The sequence below is a fragment of the Schistosoma haematobium genome, chromosome 4 (assembly GCF_000699445.3).
Source record: "Schistosoma haematobium chromosome 4, whole genome shotgun sequence".
NCBI classification, from domain to species: Eukaryota; Metazoa; Platyhelminthes; class Trematoda; order Strigeidida; family Schistosomatidae; genus Schistosoma; species Schistosoma haematobium.
This window is the reverse complement of record NC_067199.1, coordinates 20,130,374-20,152,216: the sequence shown is the minus strand read 5'-3', so window position 1 is coordinate 20,152,216 and position 21,843 is coordinate 20,130,374. Positions and strand designations below refer to the sequence as shown.

The 21,843-nt window shown below is 30.8% G+C and overlaps 1 protein-coding gene across 1 annotated transcript in view; it reads left to right on the top strand.

The window, feature by feature from the left end:
* Nucleotides 1–15,322, top strand: part of DYRK2 (Dual specificity tyrosine-phosphorylation-regulated kinase 2) — a 40,115-nt gene extending 24,793 nt beyond the window's left edge. The window contains exons 2-4 of the mRNA XM_051215928.1: nucleotides 3,438–3,667; nucleotides 11,998–12,716; nucleotides 13,773–15,322. Coding sequence (XP_051066472.1) covers nucleotides 3,438–3,667; nucleotides 11,998–12,716; nucleotides 13,773–14,414 — 1,591 coding nt within the window. The 3' untranslated portion in view covers nucleotides 14,415–15,322. The remainder of the gene's footprint in view (nucleotides 1–3,437; nucleotides 3,668–11,997; nucleotides 12,717–13,772) is intronic.
* The last annotated feature ends 6,521 nt before the right edge of the window (nucleotides 15,323–21,843 follow it).

The window sequence follows — 21,843 nt, the reverse complement described above, 5'->3', positions numbered from 1 at the left end:
TCATTTTGAACATTAGAATACAATTTGGGCACTTGATAAGTTTAGACATACAGGATCTCCAAGATTTTAAAATAGGTTTTCACAGAAATAATGATACATTATAACTCAGTTGTCAATTACAGTTTCATCTATTAATTTATGATCAACATATTTATGTGAAGGCCAATGAGACTGATCAGCTGGTACTAATACATGGTATTGTACTCAAACTTGAAATCTATTGTTTAGACACCGTTGATTTTAACCAGTGGGCCATTACTTCATATAGTTTAAGGAGGCTTTTTTAAAGAATAATAGAGGCCTAGAAATGTAATTGTAAGTGAAATGAATAATATATCCTCGTTTTTCGTATTTTAACAAATGAATCAGAGACTGGTTTGTCCATTAATTCACGTTATTTTCAACGGTTTTTGTTAAACTCAACAATTTGTTATCGATTATTCACCAAAAGTTTCCAAAGGTTACTGTATTGAGCCAAAATACTCATCCTTATCTGTTTTAATTTAAAAAAATCAATAACTACCTTTTTTATCTTGTAACTGATGAGAATTTGTGGCCATTGGAAGTTAACCGACTCTTATAACCAAGTAGCCACCTCTGAATGACAAACAGAAAATAAAGGAAATTTAATAACTAATTCTATGTGGTGTAGAAAACTGTAGTAGTGTGTATATCAGATTTAATCTGAAATGGAATCGATGATAATATTAAAGTATTTCAGCACTGTCCATGGTAAAACATCGATTCAACGAGTGACTGTTGTAAAAAGAATTTCAAAAAATTACATAAAATTTCATGATTTAGAGTATTATATTTTTCAAATCGTTATCAATAAACTGTATTCGGATATCTTGTGAGCTCAGTAAATGCAATACCGCCAAAATCCTGCTTTCTAGATTTATTAAAACCTGATTTTCAGCATTAGTTATAGTGCAAGCTAATGCTCTCCACTATGACACAACAATTTTAACTACATTCTATTGAGTTTTGTTTTGCAGTGCTTTCAAGTGTTACTCAAAACTTGAAACTTTACATTTTAATAATCAATAATTCGTTGCTGCTCTATTCTCGTTTTCAATTCTTCTCTATAATATGATTTTGATTTTTTGTTGTTGAAAAGATCCTATTTTGCATATCAAAATAAAGAGGCTTTTAGTTATTCTAGCTATAAAAATGAATAAACCATGTACACTAGTACTTTTATGATTCCATTTCAAATAATCAATAAGACGACTTTTCTTTTTAACACGAATCATTACTTTTTTTATCATCTTTAATGATTTCTAGCTGCAGTCCCTGTTGGCAAATATTTTTTGGAAAATATCTTTAATCTGATGTTACATGTACCGTGTAACGAATCGTTTTTTCCTCAGTCACTATCAAAATAATGAGATTATGTATAGGTTACTAATATTTCAAGAAGATAATGTGACAATCTGGAAACTTAGTGAAAAATTACTTATTCATAGTATTATTCTGCACAAGTTTTCTTTCTACTACCATGCCAGTTGCGTTTTACTAAATGTATGACCTATATTTAGTTAACATGAAGTCAGATAAGTACATAGAAGAATTTAGGTTAAGATGACAGGTTTTCAAACATATCTATATGATCAACGTTCTTTTTAAAAAATTTAATTGTTCCAGTTGAATGGTGTAAGTGAACTAAGTAGTTTTCTAGTCATATCCTTTTTCTATGTCAACAAAACTAACTGTGAATGGATAACACAGAGAAAAAAAATGTAAAAATTTGGCAAAATATCATAATATCTCCTAGTTGATATCCATTTCATCAGTTTGAAAGTTAACTGTGTAAAAATTGAACTGAATGAAGACAATTTAGTACAAAAAGTTAACCTGTGATTAGGATAGGAAACTGAAAAAATAACTACGATTATTATTGGTTACTAATTGTTCTATTTGATTAGTTCAATCCTACATTTTTCATTAGTCAAAGTTAATATTTCAAAAGCTTAAAGGTGTTTTAACAACTTATAACAAATGATTATATATCTTACACTAATATCACATTGATTGAATACATATGTTCATGCAAATCAACACTGAAATGGCACTAAGTGAATGTCACATAAATTCCATTAGTTAATGGTTTCAAGTCTGGCTTCCAACAACAATAACGTCACATTTCCTACTCAATAATACTCATACTAGCCTATCTTAAATATGCTTGTTGGCATAGTTATTATCGCTTTTCAGTAAAAAAGTAGATTTTCCACAGTCTGTCTACTATCCCAGTAGTGTTTCTGATTGAAACTGTTCTCCATAAAATCATGATTTTTAGATAAGCTAATGGCTGATTTTCAACTTGAATGGTACGATAAGCTTAATTGGACATTGTTAAGAACATTGCTGATCAGACCGCTTCTATGATAATCATTCGTTATATGATTACACTACTATTATTACGGTTTTGATTCGTTTACTAATGAATTTATTGTGTTTTAAGTCCACAGAGGAGTATAAATGACAACAAAATCGATCTGAGAAACTTGAGTTTTCTTCTTGGATATAGGACAGTTATTTCCTTCAGTTGTTCTTGAGTTTTCATTGATTACCTGACAAGAATAGAAGCTCGGTAAACTGATGATCCCTGAGGTATGAATTTGAAAGATTAGATCAACTCTTATCAATATTACAAATACACGTTTCAAATATATTACAGTAGTTTTACTCCCTCTTTTTTCTGAGTTTCTTTCATTATTGCAAACTTACATTAATTTTATATTCTTGCTCTTACTTAAGTATCATTAGAATTCGGTTTATCATAAGAATGTTTCGACAATATTCCTGACAGACATTACGCAACCTGTCAAAAGTTGATCGATATGTCTCAATTCTTTTACAAATAAACACTGATTAATATTATCTAAAAGAATTTACCACTTATTTGTAACATTTAATAACTATAACTAATTTTGTGAATGGAACAATTTTTGATTCCACCTTAGTAGTAACATGTTCTTCACTTAGATAAAACGTCTGATGACTTATTTGTGAAAGTCTTTATTTAAATGCATGCAACCACCAATTCCTCTAAACAACCTATCAAATAACGGTAACCTCACAGAGATTAATGTGATTTTTTATATTAAATATAACGTTTTATAACATTGAAGTGGACTGAAATTAAAGGGATATAATTCTTGTTAAGATTTCAGAATGAGTCGGCAAGACGTTAAATTTAATGTTACGCGAAAGACACCGTTTCTTTTACTGCGAAAATTTAGCATAACATTAGATTCATGCTTACAGTACATTCTCATATGATGTTCTAGTTTCTTTATTCATCTACTTCGAGTTTACTGAAATAGAATTCCTACCAAAGTCTGTTTGTGGAAAATCAACATTTAATAAAACACTTAATAATCACAGGAATCTCATGATACAGAATTTATTTTTGTCATTATGATTTACAGGAATAAAGTGATTCATTGTGATTTGAAACCGGAAAACATTTTATTACGACGTCCAGGAAAAAGCAAAATCAAAGTAATCGATTTTGGATCAAGTTGTTATATTAATGAATGTCCATATAACTACATACAGTCACGCTTTTATCGTGCACCTGAAATCATTCTTGGCTTACCATATGGTACTCCGATTGATATGTGGAGCTTAGGATGCATTCTAGCTGAATTTATAACTGGTAAGTTACATTTAATTGAATATGATTATAAGTCTAAACTATTCTTACAGATTATTCAACCTAGCGCTATCAATTTACATTTTTTTACCGTGAAATATCGATCTTAATGTTTCAATAATTATTTTGTTTTGTAACACTAGAAAATCAGAGTTAGTACCATACACACCATTGTTTTATACTTTACACAGTTTTCACAGTTAACAAGTCGTACATTTTACACTTATCAACGATAAAATCTGGAGATAGAGTAGGGATGTCGTATGACTGACATCCTAGGAAGGCATTTCGATCTCAGACTTGACAAACATTTTGTCTTACCTTTAAATAACACCCAGACTCAACCACTTGGCTATCAGCTTCCTTAGTTATGGTACACAATACTTATCACCGGAATGTAAGCACTCAATAGGTGCTTGAGTAAATCTGGAGCTAAATTCACTTACTATCGTAAGCCAAAACATCTTAGGTATTCACTTATTTCTGTAACTGTATGGGTGTTGAAGAGTTGCAGTGGGTTGCAGGAGATCTTAATTCATACTCAGTCTGAACTACAGCAGCTTGTATCATACAAGCTATCATTGTGTGAATTAAGACGGATTGTGGAATTAGTATAACCCATCGGTACTATCAGTTATGCTTGCTGACCTTGAAGATGCCAAAAATGTAGATAAACATTCATTTCATGATATGATTACGCGAAGCAAAGGATAATGGTTAAATAAGCGTCTGTTGATTTGACTCTCTATACAAGATCCTGATGTAGCTTGAGAATTTCTCAGACATGACACTGGAAAGATACTTAGGTAGCTAAAATATATTCTTCATTATCAGTAGGATCCGATATCCTAAGTGGATGAAATCGCGTCTGTATAATTACGTGATCTTTATCTGTTATTATTCACCATTATCGCTTTTTAAATAACTTTTGTATTATATTTCTTTGTAATATTGTCATTTCACTTGATAAAACTCATCTGCTGACATTTATTATACCGTGAGTTATAAGTGGATAGTTCAGTTTTTGAAGTATCATATCAGTTTTTCCCATAGTCTATCAAAACGTTTTTAGGAATTTATTTTACACCTCCGTTAATACTCAAGTCGGAATGATCCAGTAACCGATAAGACGAAAGCACTTCAGGTTAACCAGATATGTTTATTAGCGGTTCTATTTTGTTCGCGTACTTAAGGTAATTTTCAAATCCATGGATACCGTTTACCATAAATGTGAAGACAGTTCTTAACATACAATTTCTTGGTTCAAACAGCGTTCTTCATAAAAGATCTTTGGTATCAGTGATATCTCTAAACTATTCGGCTAAAAAGAGTAAACTTCATAAAAAATAAAACGTCTTTAGTTATTACATTTGGGTATATATAGCACTCTCCTCATAAGTCGAAATCAGGTTAAAACATTACTCAATACATACTATTTCCAGTCAGCATATTTGGAAGGTAAAGTTCTTCTGTTTTGAAAATAATCAATAAGTTACACCTGACTGAATGAATTCGAGTTAGGTATGGGTTTGATGGCTGAAAGCATGTTTAGAAACTACAGAGTAAAACATTTCTGCTAAACGAGCTTGGTAACGTTCATCAGTGACTTCGATTTGTTCTACCTACTACACAGTTACTTCCGAAAGCATGCCATTAATAATATTAGGTTTGTGTGAATTTCAGTATGTGAAGTTTAGAATAGACATCGGAGTTATTTAGCACATAATTAGTTTAATTCTAACTTTGATAGATACCTGAATTAGCAAAATGCAATACCTCATCACATAGTCCATGTGTAACGTAACCACCATTGCTCTAATATGTTTCTGTTACAAATGCGATCTATTCCAAAGATTCCACTCCCACTTACCTTGTTTTGTTTGATGTGTACATAAGTCCATATCTCTTCCGCTTTAAAAATGTTAATTTTGAGAAAGTAGTTTATACCACATAATGAATTCAGCCGATACCTACTGAAAATTAAAATCATGTTTTTAACTCTTCAATGGGCTGTAACGATAACCCAATCATAGATTGACCCCTTGACCTTCAAGGATCAAAACCAGTGAGTTCTAGCCAAATCACTGAACTAGAGTCTACTAGCCCTCATTTTTGAAATCAATCGGTTCAGGGTGTTCCATTACTTCTATCCATTTTCACTGATGATACCTGTCCAATTTCCGAGCTAACTGGGATCCATTATTCACGGCCTTTCAATCGATCGTCAGGGTTTCGTGAAGTTTTAGTTATATCAAAATTGAGTAGAAGTGAGAAAGATGGTTAGGTCGGAAGTAAAATGTTAACTCAGCATTTTGTAACAACTGCAACTAGCATGATTTATATTGACAAAAAAATCATCAATAATCTTGAAACTGTGAATCCACATTATTACCACATAGCAGATTGAATTCTATACTAAGTAAGAAATGTGATTCCTAGAAAGTTTTCTGTGATATTTCTAACGAAATTTCCCAAACAAAACGGTGAAATGTTAAACAATCTGTATCATCTATAATAATGAGTACAATATTTATTTATTTAGATAGATGATTTTTTAGGACAAAGTTTAGGTTGTTAATTTTTGGTGCATATTTCATAAAATCAATCATCGTGTGACCTGATGTAGAAAGAAACCTTTTTACACACATTATAACTTACTATAAAAAAAGATACACAATATATGCTTATTAATATTTTCAATTTTAGATGACTTAGTAAAATTTAAAAAAATGGAATCTAAATTCAACCTTAAAAATATGAGATGATTTGAATAATGTCTGATTTATGCATATTTTTTAAATCCAAAACAGTGTTTTATGGTGAATGACTTCCAAAACTTGTACACTTTAGTTATAAGTAAAACAGACAGAAATAAAATTTATGTCAGTGAAATGAATGCAATACGTATTCATTTCATTCGCGTGAATCCGTAAGTATCAGTCGTTCACAGACGCTACGGAACACTATTGAAAAATCAGTTGAGTGGAACTCGTCACTATACATCAACTCAATTGATTATGAGAAAACGTTTGACGGTATGGACAGAAGAACATTATGGAAACTACTTCGACACTATGGAGTACCTGAGAAGATTGTCAACATAATCCGGAATTTATACGACGGACCACAGTGTAAAGTGGTGCATGGAGGACAGCTGACAGATACATTCCAAGTAAAGACCGGAGTCAGACAAGGCTGCCTACTCTCCCCTTTCCTATTTCTTCTGGTGGTTGATTGGATTATGGAGACCTCGACATCTAAAGGAAAGCACAGAATACAATGGATAGCTCAGAATTAGTTAGACGATTTGCACTTCGCAGATGACCTAGCCCTCCTATCCCATACACACGAACAAATGCAGACGAAGACAACTAGTGTACCAGCAGCCTCTGCATCATTAGGCCTCAACATACACAAACGAAAGAGCAAGATCCTCAATTACAACACAGAGAATATCGACCCAGTCACATTTGATGGCGAAACTCTGGATGATGTGGAATCTTTCACGTACCTGGGAAGCGTCATCGATGAACAAGGAGGATTGGATACAGACGTAAAGGAGAGGATTGGCAGAGCAAAGGACGCGTTCCTACAATCGAAGAGCATATTGAACTCAAAACAACTGTCAAGCAGTGTCAATGTCAGAATCTTTAATACGAACGTCAAGATAGTTCTAATGTATGGAGCTGAATCTTGGAGAACTACTACAACCATCATCAAGAAGGTGCAAGTATTTATAAATAGTTGTCTACACAACATAATCGATGTTCATTGGTCGGATACCATCAACAACAGGATACTGTGTTAGAGGACTAACCAACTCCCAGCTGAAGAGGAAATTAGAAAAAGATGTTGGAAGTGGATAGGACACACAATTCGGAAATCATCAAACTGCATCACGAGACAAGCCATAACTTGGAATGCTGAAGGAACACGGAAAGGAGGAAGGCTGAAGAACACATTACGCTGAGAATCGGAAGCAGACATGAAATGGATGGGTAACAACTGGAAATAGCTGGGAGGGATCGCCCAGGATAGGGTTGGATGGAGAGTGTTGGTGAGCGGCCTATGTTCTTCCATGAGGGGTAACAGGCATAATTAAGTCATAATTACGAACAATAAAGCTTGATTCACAAAGTCATATACTGAACTGCTTCCTGGTTTCCAGATGCTATCTAAACTTGATGTCAATTCATGTGGTAATTGTTCTTCAACAAACAACTACACGTACAATATAAAAAACTGTTACTATTTGTCTACCTTTTTAGAGGTTTGTTGGCGCCGTCAGTTATTTATGACAACATAAAGAGTGTTTTGAAATCATCACCAATATGAAATATTGAACTTATAACCTTTATTTTAATGAATAATAAGCTTTAAACATATTTTGATTAACGAGGCCGTATACATTGTTGGATTTGTTAGGCTTATAAAATTTATTATTAATAATGAAAAGGCATTCAGAGAGATGCAAAATAATTTCATTCAACTCTAAAGGTTTTCACTTTCTTTGACAGACATGGAATAGTAAACGAACTACATTTGAAACTCATTTAAGCGCAGAATTTATTTGAAGAAAATAATTTTGTAGATATGTATTTGTTAAAGTGATAAACTTCTCTAGCCACTGATTATGTATTTTGCTGGCTAATAGATATTTACTGTTAATTAACCATCTCGACTTAAATCTTAGATCACCCATGTAATAACAGTGTCTTTTGATTGTCTAAGAGTATCCACAAGACTAAGTGATATGTTTTGTCTTGTATATACTTCTTGTTCTAATAAAATATTAAAACTTTTAACATGATATTGTTCATAAAAACCACCTTACTCTCTGAGATCTTTCAAACATAATTCACTCAATACTTTGTCATGTATTCTTGAACGTCCAAAATGTATAGTGATGAAAGGTTTGGTAATGTTTCGACGATTCAAATTGACATAATTTTCACTAGACTTTTCACAAAGAACTTTTAAGTCAGTGAAACTATAGTGTCGGTCATTATGTTAAGCCCATATAGCTTATTCTAGCTTCTGGACAGGTCAATCTGTTCATCCTTCTTGAGTCACGCTTTGACCCTGTTATTTATTCGCTTATCAACCTTGATTGTTTTTATATGAGCGCGTGTGTGACTATAAATATTGATTAACGCTTGATTAAATGGAGTTGTCTCACACGCCTTCTCCACTGCACGTCATTTCTCTTCGCTCCGTTTTTCTGATTGTCTGTCCAGATCAATATGTACAAAATATACATATTTAAAACTTCATTCTCGTATTTGACTTATTTGATTCCGTTATACAGTAACGCGATTTAAACCGATGATTGACAATATGTATATTTCAATGACAATCAATCATACGATCTAATTGGAGTCAGATCCAGGGCCACTAAAGTGATGAGCCCAACATCGTCCGATCTAATTGACCTCAGAATGAAGGGCCCCACTAAAGTGGTGTGATAGGAACGCGCAGCCTTCTGATCTAGAGTCAGATATAGGGCCACTAAAAAAATCATAACCATATCTAATGGATATTAATTTAATATTAGTTGTAATTACGATAAGTTCAATTGTTATAGCATCTGAATAAGTGTTAGTGTATATAAATGAAAACTCATTTTATTCAAGCTTTATCTTCACCGTTTAATTTTCAAAAATAGATTTATACATTTATATATTTTTGTCTGAAAAATGGGAACATTTAGCAAACAAAAAAATAACTGAATTACTTTTGTTTTGAAAATTATTCTATTAGATTACTTTATGGTGTAGGCCTTTTTTCATCTTGTGATGCTTTACAAATCACTGACATTTACAAACGTTATCATTATTATTACTATTTGTATTATCATAGTCACTAATCATGATGCTGCCTAAATTTAGAAAGAGCAAAAGATATAACATAGGAAAATACTTAGAAATTATCTACGAAATTTCATATCTTGATAATGTACACGTGAATATGTTTACATTAAGAATAATCTGAATTTTCTTACCTAAAAGAGAGTGAATATATGCATCACTGTCCTTTATATTATATGTTTATTGTATTAAACGTTACTTGTTAACCTATTAGTTTGTATAGATTATTACATAATAGTGTAAATTAAAAGATTTATTAAATAGAAATGATCAAGTTTTCAATACTTATCAAATGACTTGTTGATTTAAGTATATTAAGAATTGTTTGCTTAGTCACACATAAAACATAGCCATTCAAGTTCAATCACTGTAGGCAGTTAATGAAAAGCAACTAACCTTTTATTGTACTGACAGGTTTTAAACAAAAAAAATGTTTGATTTCTTATTTTCTTAGTTATCAAAACAATCATAGGGTTATAGGCGGAAAGAAATGATAAATTAATGTGTTACATTTCAATCAACATTGTAAATTACGTATTCTCTAACTTGGCTTTAAATTGTATAAGAACTTGAAAAAGATTCGTAATGATACATAATCCATCTTAAATACCAATTTATTATCCACTCGAGTAAATTATTCTATTAAACTTAAATTATTAAGTTTGTTACGAGTCATTCAGTCAGTCAGTCAGTTACAACGTACGATCAGGCATATACATGCATTGGTCCAAGTTGCTACACCTTATTAGCACAACAAGACGAACACCGGATTCATAGAAGCAATTAACTCAATGGTGTAATATATAAAGGAAAGATTTTATGTAAGGATATACTCATTAATATTTATTAAATGTTCATGGTTAACTGTTAACTTGTATATCAATTACATAAATTTTAACTAATTCAGTCAAAATGCACAACATCTTATTTAATATTCCGTTTTTATCTATATCTCAACTCCGAGATTAACTAGAGAAACTATTCGGTAAAAATTAAACCAACAACTGAATTTTTTCATTGTTGTATTATATAAATTATATTGCTGAATTGTAAATGGTAATGGTATAATAAATCATTAAAAAAATAGATATCTTAAATACTAGTTCAAACAAGTTTCTTAAATCATCTTTATCTTCATATTTTGTACTATAGATCAACATTTCCTTAACAAGATATTATTGTAAGTTACATGAGATTACTATGAAATTCATAAATGAAACCAACTGTATGGTATTGACACTTAAATTTTCTTTTGCTACAAGAATTCATTTTGACTATTAAAATCTGGTTAGCATGCTATGGAACACGTAAAACAAAGATAACATCATAGTACAAAAACTTTAAAAAAAGGTTAAATTTGCGTTCAAAATGACCAATAATAGGAAAGTGAGAAATAAATTATTCAAATCAGTTTATCATGGAAAAGTATCTAAGAATCCATACTTTATTAAAGAAAAATAAATATATAAGACTGTTTATTTGTTAATATATTATAACATTATTAAGAAAAAATGAAATCGCCAATGGATTTCTACTGACGTAGGATAGAAACTCCTCCCTAGTAGGCGACCTATGCTCCTCGACGAAGGCTAACACGCGTAAGTAATTTAATACGCATTAAATAACCACACGAAACTTTGAGCGTTACATTATATCAATGTAGCATAGCTGAAGCACCGCTCAATTAGATGGATTGGACAGTTACAGGATTTTAACCAAAAGGGAATTATAATCTTTTATGTGACATTACTTGTCATGCATGTTTCAATGGTAAAGGTATATAATAAGTTTGACTTGACTGTATTATTCTCTACATTTCTGAAATTAACTACTAATTGGAAGATAGTATAGGTTAATTCTGACCTAAAGATGGTTCCGCCTATTATAAAATGGAAATACTTATTTCTATTCCCCATAGTTAACCTATCAAAACGCCGAAGATGTGTTGCAACCTAGGATAACAGAACTGAAAACTGTTTTTTTCTCTCCAGATCTACATATAACTACTTGATATTTCAACAGTTACAATCGGAATACTACGCTATTCATTTAAATTTTACTGAAATTATCACATCAAAACTACCCTTAGTTTTCACATTTAAAGTAAAAAGTTTTCCAAATGAACCATTATCAATATGAAACGATACTGCTACAAATAATCTAAACTTAATCACAAAGGGATCCTAGTTTCTCAAAACACTCAGATCTCCAAATATAATGAAAAGTTTCTAAATACAAGAATATCATGGGCAACAAGGTGGAATAAAATAGTTTTCACTATTTAGTAATATGTATTAGGAAACTACTAGTGTTTTCATGAGACACTGCTGTCAGAAGGACAAACATTTTCTTGTTGTATCGATATTCATCTTAAAAATATGTTCATTTTCCCTAATACCACTACGACTTTAAATATGTTTGGTAATCAATCTCCTTAACTTTTTGATTTATTATTCGTATTTTAAGGAGAACCATTGTTTCCAGGTGAAGATGCGTTCGACCAATTAGCTTGTATTATGGAAATCTTGGGGATACCGCCGATGCAAATGATTAAGAAAGGCAGTCAAAGTCATCATTATTTCAATAGTAATGGTCAACCTTTATATATGATTGAACAACAAAAACACACCTATGGAAATGAACAGTCAGATAATACAAAAGAAGCTTTAACCAATCTTAACAAATCTTTAAATTCTTCATCAACTAAACATAAACGTTCTGGTAGTAGTAAAAGTCAAAAGTTAAGAAAATCACCTGGCTCTATGACTTTAGTTGATGCCTTGACTAGTTCGAAAAACTCTTCCGTTTGCCTACCATCAAGCGATAAATCAAATATTGGACATAAAATTCCACAACCATTTGACCCAGATATGGTAGATTTTCTAGAACGTTGTTTAAAATGGAGTCCAGATGAAAGAATGAATCCAATTGAAGCATTGGATCATCCATGGATTAAAAAAATGTCATCACAGAGTTTTGGAAGAACAGATAGTTTTCTAACAACTTGTAATTCAAATGGTAATACAGATTCCAATTATTTATACAGTAATGATAATATATTTACTAATGGAACAACTAAACACGTATCTGATACAGAATTCGTTGCCAGTATTTTAGGCGTACGTACACGAAAACGTGATCCCAATTTACTGCACGTTTCCAGAAAGTCAGAAGCTCACAGTATAGTAAGTATTAGTTTTATTATTGTTTCGGGATGTTAGTGTGATTTATTCCAAGAGACCACTTATTTGATAGGCAAATTTATTTTATTGTCTTTATCCGTAAATTAATCTTCCTTTTTCATTGTGCTCTTTTGTAAGCTATATTCTGGTCGAGAAAAGTCTTCCGATCCCTTAGTAATTCAGAAAAGATTGCTTGAGTGTGATATCTAGCTGATTGTCAAATACACCTTTATACACATTATTGTTCAGGACCAATAATTTTCATTTGAGATGTTTAATTTGAGAACGTTAAATTGACACATAATTATTTATCTTGTTACTGATGGTCTGAACATATAGTTATTAGCGTTTGTGATTATAAAGTTAATCTATATTTGATAAGATCATTAAGCGATTTGTTTAGGGATTGGATTTTCTCTGTCTAAAGTTTAAGCAAGTCAACTACGATCTTTTATCCTATAATCTAGTAGACATATTTCACATGTGATCAACAAAATTCAATTCATATAAAGAAATGAATAAAATGACATTGATTATCATTCGGCAATCGATAGTTTTGTAGATAGAATTAAACCGACGATCTGTGACTAGTTACACAAATTATAACTTCTCAACTCATTCTGGGTTTTTTTCAAGAATGCAGAACAATCAAAGAATAAATCACTTAATAATGCAACTTTACTTAGATCTTAAATATCACTTCCTCATTTTTAGGCTGTTTAGTTTGAAGGACAAAGCTCTAGTCTATAGGTCATAATGTATTTATTAAGATTTTGTGGAGCTGATAAGAGTCTTCTGTAAATAAATCTTTGGCAGTAGTGGATTTTGAATGAATTTTTAAAAATAATGTCTGATTATATTTCGCGTTGATCTCATGCCGATCTAACTGTCAAATATTTCAAAGGACAAAGGGTGTGATAAACAGTTTACAAACCTGTTCACTGTAGGATCACCTTTATACAAATTTTCTTTAAAACATAATTTAGTTCATGTATATGAACTATGGTTAGAAAAAAGTAATTAAATGCTTACAATTACTACAATTTTCTATTTCCATAGATACCTGACGATACCATGAGTCTGAATGAATCCTATCGTCGGTATTCCTACGACCAGAATAACAGCAGACTATCTAATTTGTTTGAAAGATCAGTAACATGCACTTCTAATCCCAAATCTCGCAAAGAAATGTCTTCAGATGTATCAAGTCACCATACCTCAGAAAGTTACCACAACACAAAACAATATCGAAGTTTTTTAAATAACGGTCAGAGTGATGTTAGTAACAACATTAATGTGGACAATCGCAATCATAGTGTTTCTCCTCAAGATGACAATCAAAATCGCCGAAGTCGTAATCGCCATCGTAGTCGTCGTCAAGGTATTAACACTCATTCTGATCATATACAAGAAGAAGAAGACAATCGCAGTCATTCAGACTCAGATCAGGTATTAGAAGAAGAACATGATTATACCACCAGTGGAGAAACGCCCTTGCTAAACATCTCAAGTATTTACCAAACAACCAAAGAAGAGAACGATCGTATTGAAGTAAGCGTTTGTGACATTGAACAAAGCAGCAGGAATTCAGGCTACTATGACAATGCTAGTAATCTTAATGGTAATTCGAAGACAACAGTGTGTAATGAAGAAAAGTTTATACTTGTCCCAAATTTGATCACGGGTGAACATGACATATAGTCTACATATTTTCTAGTATTTGTTTTATCTTTTGTGTATTTACAAAATCGAAAACGAGATCGATAAAAAAGAGATTCGGAGAGCTAACTCTTGTTCTCATTACATGAAACATACTACAACTGTTTTTACAACCTACTCATGACTAACTACAACATACAATTGATTTCAACTTATTTTTTAATTTAACTGGAAGAATATCATCAATTTTCGTAACTGTTTTATCCATAAACCTCCCTCAGACTTGTATTATCCCCACTACCTACTTCCTATAATAAAATATACATACCAACAACATGCTACCTGCAATGTGGAATGAACAATCTACTTTGTTAATTTACGATTAAACATTCTTTCTTTAATCTTCCTTACAGACTGATTCAACTTATCCATATCAAGTCTTTCTTGGTTATGTACAATTAAGTACTAGGCTAAAAATAACTTAGAAAATAAAAGCTACCTTTTAATGTTCTACTTTTTTAGAAAATATAAAAATTCATAGACATTTACCCACAAGTTAAAGCTGAACAAGTAATGAGTACATCACTGCATTCCGATTACCCGCACAATTTATGGCTATTATTAATGAAGATATATTGTGTGACTGGGTAAAGTTTTCAAACGGCAGCACAACTGATCAGTGAATAAATTTATTTTATTACTAGTAACATGATACACTTAAATGGTGAAACTAATCAAAAAAATAACCATTAATAAAAGCCGTTTCAAACATTTTTAAAAAAAAATCATTCAAATGATAGCGCAGTTTAAAACTTCAACTACGTAACATAAAATAATATGACTTAAGTTTAGCAGTTGGTTAGTAAACTTATAAGAAATCGCTAAACTATCCTTTTCGGTCTACATTGTTTGCGTGACTAAATTTATGACTTTTTGTAGAAATATCCTTTCGACTGACTGTGATATTATTTTAAAATATCACTTCGATAAATCATGGTCAAACAATTATTTGAATTAAATGTTTGGAATAAAATTCATTCACTAAAGAAATCGACCAACCAAAACCAGCTGAAGATAAATCATAAGACAACAGCACTAATCAACCGACTGAATAAATTGAATTTTATATTTAGAATACTGGAACGTATTGATAAGATGATAAATAATTGTTGATAAAACTGAGGTCAGTTACACTCTCCCATTGTATCACTGTGAAAGTCCTCAATTTACCAATTATTTTCCTTTAATTGTTCGGATATAAACAAATTGCATAGTTTGTTTTCCTTATGAATGTTTTTTTTTGACAAGACATTTTACTGCTACATTGATTCTCAGTTTACATTAAAGGACGTACATATAAACCCAATATTGTGGTGCATCTAAAGTGTATGTTACCAATGACAACTGTCAAGCTTTTTATTAAATCAAAGAAACTGATGTTCAAATCAACTAATATTTATCTGATTTATGATGTGAATGGATTTTAAAGTTTGATAGAGACATTAGGAATTCTTATCATAATTCGGACGTTACTTTCGACTTGTTACACGGTAAGGTCAAATGCATTAAGAGTGAGCTAGGTAGCATGCCTGATAAATATAAAAATGTATAAACTGATTCCCAGCCACCGATATTTACAAAGACAGCTAACGAATAATACTGAATAAGTTTGGCGATGCTGCGCTTTTTATTATTTATTCACCCTGGTGTTTCCAGGACTAAACGATAAAGGCATTGAAGGTGTGAGATATAGAAGCCATTTAATTCCTTCAAAAAACATATTATTGTTCTCTATGAATTTTTTATATAAATAAACGTGAATACTCTTCATAGTTAGCAATTTCTTATAAGTTTCTCACTTTTGTCAAAAAAATATTTCGATATTCCACAAAATGATCATGCTCAAATCCTTGTATTAATACCAAAGTAAAGTAATAAAAATCAGCCCGTTAAACATGTACTTGAATTGAGATAATATCAACATACTTTATAGAATCACAAAGCCAGATGCGATTCACATATACAGCATTCACATTCCCAAATAAACATATGACTATTTACTGTTTGTCAATTCAAGAAGTTTTGTATGAAGTGGACCCACATTATAAATAAAATAAATCTATTGAACACTTAAAACTGCACAAATCTATTATTGTTATTATTGGCTTTATTCAATATTATATTTTTGATACAACATAGAATTCTCAGCACAAAGTAATTCAACAAGTTTTCTTTTTCTTATTTCTTGATCGACCCTTGCAATAAATATTGAGTGATCACCAGTTAGATAATAGCAGTTCAGGAATCGACATCTGAATAATGTATATTCTTTAAGATGCATATATAACCAGCAACCACAATGTCTCTGATTGGGCTCTTTTGTAACTTGTACAGAGAGATGTAATATACTTTTCACAAACCCACCTTAATAGATTATGAGACTAATAGGCATGATCATGTGTTAAAACAAACAAAGAAAATATATAACTTGTTGAAATATCCATACGGCAGGAACAGGTAGCCCAGATATTCAAGCAGGCCGTCTTATTTGCTATCATATAATCTGTAGTAAATCCAAAGTAATTAAAATGAAGCTAAATCTTACCATTTAATTAATCCTTTACTAACATTTTGTTCTGTTGTCTCATTTTTTCCTTCAAAACACACATTTAGATGTGATTTGCAAGAAAAGGTTTGGTAAAAACAAAAAATTCAACAGTATTGACAACATACATAGAAAAACACTATGATATTTCGATTAAACACATGAGTATTCTTAGAAATAACATGCTTTACAACTTTATTTAACACAAAATTAACCATAAGTGAATTATGAATTTTAGATATTTTTTAATGTTTACATAAAAGATAGATGATTATTTGATATTTGAATAAGAAAGAATATAAAAACAAATCCAGAGCACTCATTTTGTAATGATGATAAGATAGATCAAAGGAAGCAAAAACGAAAAAAAACTATTACGTATGTAAAACATTGAAGTGTTGGATTATGTTAATGGATTTTCTATAGTTAAATATGTGAAACAATTATTAAGATCTTGAAAAATTACATACTTTAATTCATGTATTACTGCTAATAGTAGTCTTAGTAGTAAATTATGAATACATTTAATGACGAGATTTTTATGCAAGTGAATAAAACCACATATACTCATAGGTATTTACTCATTAGTAATAGGTGTAGAAATGGATTTTGTGAATGTCATGATCTGATATCTTGATATAGTTAGTAGACAGTAACTCATAGATGATATTTCTTTAGGATTAAACTGCATTAAAATTTATTTAAAATTGAAAATGTAGATCATTTTGATTTTAAACCAGTGATTTAATTATATCATTCTCGACATGATACCTATAGATTTCGTATCATGAATTATCCTTCGGTAGGATGTTCGGATAGAGAATATTCCTGAGTTGAGGATTTATTTGGTTTACCTAAAAATAGCTACTTTATTTTTCAGTCTATTTTTTTCTAAATAAACATTTAATAATCATGTATTCATATGAAGAGCATTGTGATGATTGAACCATTAAATATTATTAGCCTATCACCCAGCCAGAAGAAATATGATTTATACTGCTACACTACAAGTCAACCGAGATTGAATATATGGACTATTGGATTCCAGCTAAATGGTCTAAACGTGTCATCTTTAAACAAAGACCTATAGATCCTTCTCTTAGACTTTTATTTATTATTGAATGGGGACTCCTAGTTTGTTCTAGATATGAACAAAATAGTTGTATAATGCTGTTTGGTTTCCCTAAAGTCTTCTTGCCCGCATCAATTCGTCATGAAAATTGCTTCCAAAAGTATCTTGTTGAAATCAGGGGCGCAAACTTAATCTATTCCTCCCGAAGTTATTTAAAGAATGTTTCTTTTGCCGGAAAGTAACAAACTAACTTCATTATTGTTAAGTATTTTATCACAAAATGTATTTAACAATTGACGTTTCACTAAATAATATCATAGAAAATATACACTAGCCCAACATGAGAAGAATCAGTTAGGACAAAATATGTTTATTTCCCCATCATTTTTAAAATATTCAATCTTGATCATATTTACGTAACTATTTACCATAATCACGTGAAGACAAAGTTTAAGTAACAACGTGATCTCATTTAGAAGGCTTGAACTAGATGATATACCGAATGATGTCGAAATAGGGAAACTAGATATCCAAAATAAAGTGTACTGTCCAGAAGATTTGTGATTACTTAGTTTAACTTAACAAGAAGTCAGTGAGATCCATCACAGGATTAGTCTAATTTTCTTGATAACATAATTTGAGAAATAATCAGTGGACATTAGTGAAAAATTAATAGTTTCTTGCTGAATATTCAAATAATGTATAAAAATCTATTCTGAGAACAATAAACTATCCAATCTACATCTTATGGTAAACATTGTTCCCTGTACTATGGATAACACTTTAGTTATTTTATTTCACAAAATCAATCTGATCAAATTCGTGCATTGATACATGTTAAACTAACTTATTTATTAAAAATATATTAGAATAACTGAACTAAATTATTATCTGCTGATTGTTACATATGTGTGTAGTAACATATATATAAACCATAGTTTATTAATGATTACATTATATCCGTTTCGTAACACAAACATCAATGCACTTAATCATTAGAGCCGATATCTTGACAGTGCTTGGATTGTTAGATAAAAACATAGTGTCAGATGACGTTCAATCTGAAAATTTATTTCTTCATTTTAATATCAAATGAATTATTGTATGATACAACACTGAAATGGGATTTTTACAGTCAAATCCATAGCTATGCACTGATTAATGTTACACCGTCATAAATACTAAATATATTAGACATATACTGTTATCTTGAGATATTATTTATATACTATACATTTCATACATATCTAATCAACACTAAAGGTTGTAGTATAAGAAATAAGCTACCATATGATGATTGATTGTATTTCTGAATCAACTTCCGAGAATCCTTATTCACGTAATTAAATAACTAATGGTATTTCATGTGCTTATAATCAAAATGAAACTATTATACACATGATACGCATAACTGACATTAACATAGGAAAGAATGAAAAATAATAAGCATAAGGTTATATACATATATATAGAGGGCGAGAGACGAAAATAATTTTTATTCAGACAACTATATTTGTAATCAATCAGATTTAATTTTCTTAAAAGCTATGCGCTAAACAGTTAAGTTACTAACAGTTTCTGTTAAATTGACCTATATCTGAGCAAATTAAACATTTTAAACTAAATAGATAACACTCATATTTATATGTATCATCATAGCTATTAATTACGAATGCTAATTATTTACTAAAATAGTAATTTTGACAAGTTGTATTTGTACTTTCAACAATTAATAAACTGATATCTGAAAGCAGACAATATGCAATATGTCTGAAGCTTTCCATTTTCAGAATAGAAAATTATATCAATCTAAATGAATGAATAGTGTTTACACGTTTACATGTCTGTCTTGTAACAATGAAGAAAGGCCTTTATTAGTTACTTAAAATAACAATATGATATATTGTTTGGATTAGGAACGAGAACTTTAAAAAATGGTTAATGTTATATAACGTGTTACTATGTAAAAATGGTGTGCCATGTATGACATTTTATGTCCGTCCAGTTTTTAAATAAGACGTTTAAAAGAATGATTTTAAATAATAAGCAAATAAATTTACTTTTAGCATGTCAGAATTCTGGTGAGTGGCCTAGGCTCCTCCACAAGGGGTAATTGGCGTAAGTAAATAAGTAATTATGTATGTATGTATGAAGATATGAATGTAAGTTATGATATCCGGACGAGTAGAAATTTGGATCACTGATATTTCGTGCATTAACGTTAGTCACTTCTTCAGAGTAAATAAACAAATAACCGAAATTCTTTCTGCCCAATGCTCGATTTATTTGAAAATATCAAGTTCAAACTCGATGCTGATACATACAAAATATTTTTCTAAATATTGCTTTCAAGTCGGCCCTCAAAATTACCCAGTAAGTATTTTTACTCCGCATGTTCGGCTGCATTACACTACATGTCCCAACTTAACTTGTGCTGTGTTGGATTAGTTTGCGATAGGCTGAGAAATTTCCATAAAGAGGCCGGTAGGTAAGTTTTGTATTTTCAAAGCTGTTTAAGAAGTTTTAAAGATATATGCTGTTTAATTATTTTCTATAATCCATGCTTATTAAACTAAATTATGCATCTGTGGAGGGAATATTTATCCAAGCACAGTTGGTTTAGCTGCGACATAATAATTGTTAAATTATAAGACTGAAATAGCCTTATATTAAAGCGATTAGTCCCTTTGATAAATTTCGAAGATTATCAGAATTATGTGATATATTAGCTCAATAATTTTCGAACAATCTGATCACACATATGTTTGTTAAGAACATTTATATATAAAAATAAAAGGTCAACTGAACTAGAAATGGAGGGTAAGTGGAGACAAGGATAATAATGAAATAATGTGAAAACAATTTGAAACCTCATCATTCTAGATAATAAGCTAAATGATTGTTATATCCGAACGAAGAATAAATGAATAGTAACTGCTAGGAATTATTTATGGACTATTACAACAAATATTTTTAATGGATAATTAATGAGTAACTATATATAAAATATTTTCATTTGATCTATTAGCTATTATTACTTGATCGACTATTCTTAAGTTATTCACAATCTATTAATTAAAGTCTCTCACACTCACAGCCACTTTTGACTTGATCATGCATAACCGTTATTTTCTATTTTATGGTGTGATAAGGTCTGGTTTACTTGTACATAAACCGCGTGTCTGAAATATATGATTCATAAAGTGGAGGATGAGATTGTGTTCTGGACTAAATGGGCAGGGCTAGGTGAGAAGAACCGTTAAGGACTCAGAGTTGAGCCTAGGCTTCTCGTGCTGGTTGACGTGTCATTGGTTTCGAGCGGGGACAAGGTCATATAAGTCGGTGTTCTAATTGGTGACCTTGTCATGTGATAATTAACAGGGCATAAGTCATAACAGATTAAATGTGTTATTGCTCTATGTCTCTTACGAAAACGCCTTTCAACCTCATTTTACATTCTACAGGAAGGGTTTATACTTATATCAGTTTAAATTATAGCTGTTCCAGTTGCAATAATACATGAGGTGGTCAAAAGAACCACAACAATGATCTATTTGATATGAAAAGCTCAGATAACTGAGTGAAAATATCCATAATTGGTCATGTATTGTTTGTGTTAGAGTCATTAGTGATATTGATCCTTCTTTTAGGTTTGTCAACATATCGAGCACGAAATCTAAAAGCTTGGTTTTTACAATGTACAACAATACAAGCACAGAAGTTGGAAAATATCTGAAAAGCAATAGTAGATAATAAGATTATGTGAAGCTATTTCAATACGTTCGTAATTTTCA